The sequence below is a fragment of the Sceloporus undulatus genome, chromosome 2, assembly GCF_019175285.1.
Source record: "Sceloporus undulatus isolate JIND9_A2432 ecotype Alabama chromosome 2, SceUnd_v1.1, whole genome shotgun sequence".
NCBI classification, from domain to species: Eukaryota; Metazoa; Chordata; class Lepidosauria; order Squamata; family Phrynosomatidae; genus Sceloporus; species Sceloporus undulatus.
Window position 1 is genome coordinate 256,618,374 of NC_056523.1, and position 5,299 is coordinate 256,623,672.

The 5,299-nt window shown below is 45.2% G+C and overlaps 1 protein-coding gene across 2 annotated transcripts; it reads left to right on the plus strand.

The window, feature by feature from the left end:
• The first annotated feature begins 455 nt into the window (after nucleotides 1-455).
• Nucleotides 456-2,878, plus strand: GADD45G (growth arrest and DNA damage inducible gamma). 2 transcript variants are annotated; one of them, XM_042455163.1, is made up of 4 exons: nucleotides 456-747; nucleotides 1,058-1,192; nucleotides 1,344-1,560; nucleotides 2,130-2,878. In XM_042455163.1, exons 1-4 carry the CDS (start codon nucleotides 695-697, stop codon nucleotides 2,238-2,240), a joined length of 516 nt encoding a protein of 171 aa, XP_042311097.1. In that variant the 5' UTR covers nucleotides 456-694; the 3' UTR covers nucleotides 2,241-2,878. The 2 variants fall into 2 exon arrangements, with proteins under 2 accessions (XP_042311097.1, XP_042311095.1); XM_042455161.1 differs by having other exon boundaries at nucleotides 457-747; nucleotides 1,055-1,192.
• The last annotated feature ends 2,421 nt before the right edge of the window (nucleotides 2,879-5,299 follow it).

The window sequence follows — 5,299 nt, forward strand, 5'->3', positions numbered from 1 at the left end:
GCAAGAGCGTTGCGGGGTGAGAGGAACACCTGGGGGGCATTGGGGGGGTCTGCAGGAAAAGTGGGGGACTTTAAGAACTCTTACTGGGGGGCGTTGGGGGGGGGTCTGCAGGAGCAGCTTGACCCCTCTCTCACAATATGAGGAAAGCAACAGGGTGCCCCCCCCTTCCTTTGCAGTCCGCTCCCTCCCTAATAAAGTCACTGGTAGCATCCCAGCCAAAGCACAGGGAGCAGGTCTGGGGCATTGTAATCCTCCCCCTCCTCCCCTTCCTTTTCCCCCCCCCCTTTCTACCACGTGGCCTCTTGGCACGAGCCGGCTCCCCCTCCCGCCTCCTTAGCATAACAATATGCCCCTTTCCCTCTCCCCCCGCCTTCATGCCGGCCAATCAGCGCCTCCCATTTCCCGGCAGCTGCCGGCTCCAGTCTCCCTCAGCAGTCTATAAATAGGGCGAGTGCTGTTCTTTCCCCTTCAGACTTCGCTGGGGACTCAGTCAGAGAGGAGAAGCAGCAGCAGCATCTTGGAGAGTGTTTTGGATCCTTTCTTCTTTTTCTAACTGGAGTCTCTTGCTTGCCTTTTTCTGGACTATTTGCAAACTTGAACCCTGAGCCGGTTGTGTGGATAAGACGCCTCTTTTGTTGTTGCTCTTCATTTTTTTCCTTCCCACAATCTCCACTTTTGCCTGCTTTGGAGCATTATGACTCTGGAGGAAATCCACGGCCAGGAAGCAATGCCTGAGACGAGCGACAGGTAAGGACACGAGGCTCCTGAAGGGACTCAGCCCCCTGGAAGGATGGGAGGGAGGCAGACACAGAGGCAGCATCCACACTGGAGAAATAATCTGGATTATTTCTCCAGTGTAGATACAGCCAGAGAGACGCTTTTTGCCCCTGAAAGTGAAGTTTCCTGGGGGAGGGTCAGCCACCCTTGGAAGGGGTCATGTGGGGAAGGGGTGGTCAAAAGGGGGCTGGAGGGGATAGAGAGGGAGTCCATAGCCAGGTTGGGATGTTTGTTGGAAGTACGGTCCCTCATGGTGCATCCTTTTTTCCTGCCACAGCAGCAGCACCACCAGCAGTGCCGCAACCAGCAGTCTGATGCAGAGCGCCGGAAAAGCTCTCCAGGAGCTTCTGGTGTCTTCCCACCGCCGGGGCTGCCTCACCGCCGGTGTCTACGAATCTGCCAAGCTGATGAATGTGTGAGTATTTGGGCCTTGGGCGCTTTGTGGGTTCACAAAGGAGACAACTGGGTCTTCCACAGTTGCATAAGATCCCTCCTTCCTCTTTGGGTTGGCTTGGATTATGTGTTCCTTTAATAACCCCTTTTCCTTTATTCTCCTTCCATTGCAGTGACCCAGATACTGTTGCCTTCTGTGTGCTGGCTGCTGATGAGGAGGACGAGGGGGACATTGCCCTCCAGATCCACTTCACCCTCATCCAGGCTTTCTGCTGCGAAAACGACATTGACATTGTGAGAGTGAATGACATCCAGAAGTTGGCTGCAATTGTAGGGGCTGTCAGCGAGGAATCTGGGGAGCCACGGGACCTCCATTGCATCCTCATCACGGTGAGTGTCACATCTCTCGCTTTCTCTCTCTCTTGGCATAGAGGAGAGTTCTCCAAAAGGGGAGCTTGCAAAAAGAAACTTTGCTAGCCTCAGCACTCCAGTCCTGCTTTTGTTCTTGGCATGCCAAAATTCCAAAACGCTGTGTGATAGTGAAGCATCATGCAGGACTTTGCAAAATCTGGGGTTTCCTCTGCAGTCCCCCCAGCTCATTTATTTATTGCACTTATATCCCACTTTTCTCCCATAATGGGATTCAAGGTGCACTTGCTGTAGTCTGACTAGTGACATGTAAAAATAATGTCAAAGTCAGTTGAGACCACCAGATAACCACCATGACATAAGTTAAGTGCTTTTACTAGTGGCACATTCCCAAGGAATCTGGTCCCATAAATAATTTGGTACCTCTGGGTGGACTATATGAACAAGGAAGCAAAACACTTGTTGTTATACAGAAATAGTATTACTGATCTATTGTTCCTAATAATGAACAGATGGTATAATGTGTTTTGATGACTCCTAAACAAGGGAGCTTTTGCTCATGAATTCTTTTTCTCTTCTGTTTATTGTAGAATCCCACTGAGGATGCCTGGAAGGATCCTTCCTTGGACAAGCTGAACTTGTTTTGTGAGGAGAGTCGAAATGTCAATGACTGGGTTCCCAACATCACTCTGCCTGAGTGATGGTGATGATACGTAAGAAAGCCTAATGCATGAGGAGAGGTTGAAACCTTTTGTTGCATTACTCATCCGGGGAGTTGCACATTTGGGCAACCCAACGAGTGGCTGATTTCTGGAGATTAGCCTGGTCAACAGCTTGGATTAAGTCATTCAGAACAGCACGCGCTGGGTTCTTGTGGAGAAAGGAGAAGCAAAGAAGGGGAGTGGCTGATGCCCTGGTGTTCCCCCGACTACGATGCAGCCCTGGAGAAGCTGGCATATCGATGGAGCTGAAGAACTGCACGTTTTTCTTACTTAAAAAAAGGAGTAGAAAGAGGAAGATACTTTTGCAGGTTTCCTGGTCAGGTGGAACGTTTATACTATGAAAGCAATGGAGAAAGTTGGAAAACTGGACACAGATGGTATGGGAAGGTATGGACATGGAAAGCTTGATGCGGGAGAGCTATAGCCCTCAAGAGACTGGAAGCTGAAAAGACTTTGTTATCCTTACATTTCTACAAAGACTTTGACAAAGTGATCTATTGGAGGCCTTTGGACTGTTGTCTGCACTGGCAACCAATTTTGCAATAATTCTTTTTAATTAAAGTTCTTGCTGCTATTGAAGATCTTATACATTTTTATAATAAATTTTGACAACTAAAGTTTCTGTGGTGGTGGTCTTGCTTGTGAGATGGGGGGATTCATGGGGAAAATGTGAAGCAGAACATGTGAATCAGCAATACAAAGAAAGCTGGGAGGCAAAAAGGAATTAAATTTAGGTTGCTTTCAAGGTGTTACATGGAGGCAATGCTTGGACTACAGTCTTGCACATAGTTAGGAGTGCTTGAATAAGGTGAACTTCAGCACACTGGTTTTGGTGGAAAGTCGTACCCTTAATGTTGCATTGCCCCTTACTGGGGTTTTTTAATTATAAAAAGCACATCTCTTATCTGTGCCGTGTGCTGTGCCCCTACTAAAACACTTCATCATTGAAACACAACTCATAATTGTTGCACTCCAGGGAGATAATCAACGCATTTCTGTAGTTTACAAGCGAGAGAGACTAAAATGGTTCACGTGTTGGTTTTGGGAGGTCACAATCCAGTCTCTAAAGTATGCTTGTTAAAAATGCAAGGTGTGAAGGGCCCCACAGTTTGTGTCCTTAGTTGAAACTATTTTCAGCCTGTGATGGTGGCTGAACAAAGGCAGTGGCTTCCATTTGAAATGATTTTGACCTTTCACCCTCCCCATTGCAACAGCTGCTTATCGCAACAGCTTGCAAGACTGAGGCTCTGCATGTATAATGAGCTCTCTTCTAGTAGGTGGTCTTTGCAGTGTGCTAAAAAAAGACAGCACATGCTCCTGAGGCTAGCTGCACATTCTTAAACAAGGGATAAAAACTACAAAAATGGTTTTATGTTTTCAGTTGCCTGCCTTTAGTATCACTATTGCTGCAAATGCTGAGTGGCTATGGTTAAAGATTCCAAAGAAGGAGATTTCTTTTACAAAGTTAGAATCTTCATTCTGTTCAGTCACATTTTGTACTACAGATTTTAGTTTTTGTCAGCTGCACCTAGATTTCCAGTCTCAAACACCAGACACAATTGCATTGGAAATATCCAGATGGGGTGCCAAAAGCTTGTATCTGCTTCAAGCTGTTGGCTTGTTGTCTGTCTGCCATATGCTAGAACAATAGAAGCTGTCATTTAAGTTCCACGATTGTCTGCAAGCACTAATTCAATGAGGAAGCCAAAACATTTTTTTTAAAGGAGGGGAAAAGTTGATTAAAAATGGTCAAATGCAGACAATCTCTTATAGCAAGAGTATTGATTTTGCCCTTCCATCTTGGCAGAGTGATTTCATCATGATTCAGCTGCATATTTCAGTGAAGCTGTAAATACTTCCAACCGCAAATCCAAACTGAAACCAAAGATTACCTACATTTTACTGGTAGCTGCCTTAAGAAATCTGCAGAGGACAAAAATGAAGAGGGGAGGATTAACAGGATTATTTAAATGCCTTTCCCAAGAATGGGTAAATTTAGCAATTTTGACTGCTAGTTTCTTTAGTTCCATCCCCACTTCTGGGAGAAACCCTAAATGTTTAAGGCTTCAATGGCTTGCCTTTGTCTGGACTTTGGTCCTGAAAAGCTGGTGGCATCTTGAACAAAAATCATTTGCTGCCCAGACAATGGCATTTGAAACTCTGTTCCTAGCATGGTCATGTAGATTACATTCCACACAGTGCCATTTGGTATTTTGCTTTATCTGTCTAACATATCAACTATGCAAAGCTTCTTAATCAGTCCTGCAGTTGACATAACAAGAGCAGGCAACAGCTTCATATACATGACAACATAAAACCAAAAAGTTGGTTGTGTCAACACATTCTTGTGTACTACTTACTGAAGCAGTACCAAATGAAGAAACTATGTGATGGCAACAGGAGTTATTTACATCAGTGAAATAACTTGGCTGTCACAATATCCCTGTTGATTATTGACACATGTTCTTAAGCTACACTGTAATCAACTATTAGTGAAATAGATTTTCTGTGCAGATATTTGTGCCAGGGCTTACATTCTAAAATGGGAAATGCTGAGGTTCAAAATAATTTGCAAGCCTTTCTTAAAAGTAGGGCTACTGGGATTAGATAGTTGCTCACAATGGGGCCAGGTACAGTAGCGCAGTCATGCATAGCTAGTATTGGCATAGTGGTTTGAGTACTGGACTGTGACTCTGGAGACCAGAGTTGAAATCCCAGCTGACCCGTGTAAACCCACTGGGTGACCTTGAGCAAGTCACACTCTCTCAGCTTCAGAGGATGGCAGTGGCAAACCTCCTCTGAAGAAACTTTCCAAGAAAACCCCAAGATAGGTTTACCTTAAGGTCACCATGAGTCAGAAGAGAATTGAAGGCACACAGCAAAGTGTAAAATGCTTTAGTCATTTCTTTAGGTTAACAAAGAGGGCACTTTTTCAGGGATCTTGCAGGATTCTCTTTGCTTTCCTGGAAACTTGTTTATCTCACCTGGTTAGCTCTGCAACCAAAACATACAAACACATAATGTTACCCCAAACTAAA

Bases quoted from the DNA above. Each gene is read 5' to 3' on its own strand.
- GADD45G (XM_042455161.1), top strand. From the start codon at position 695: ATGACTCTGGAGGAAATCCACGGCCAGGAAGCAATGCCTGAGACGAGC. The intron at 748-1,054 runs GTAAGGACACGA...TTCCTGCCACAG, and splicing joins ATGCCTGAGACGAGCGACAG to CAGCAGCACCACCAGCAGTG. The intron at 1,561-2,129 runs GTGAGTGTCACA...TGTTTATTGTAG, and splicing joins TCCATTGCATCCTCATCACG to AATCCCACTGAGGATGCCTG.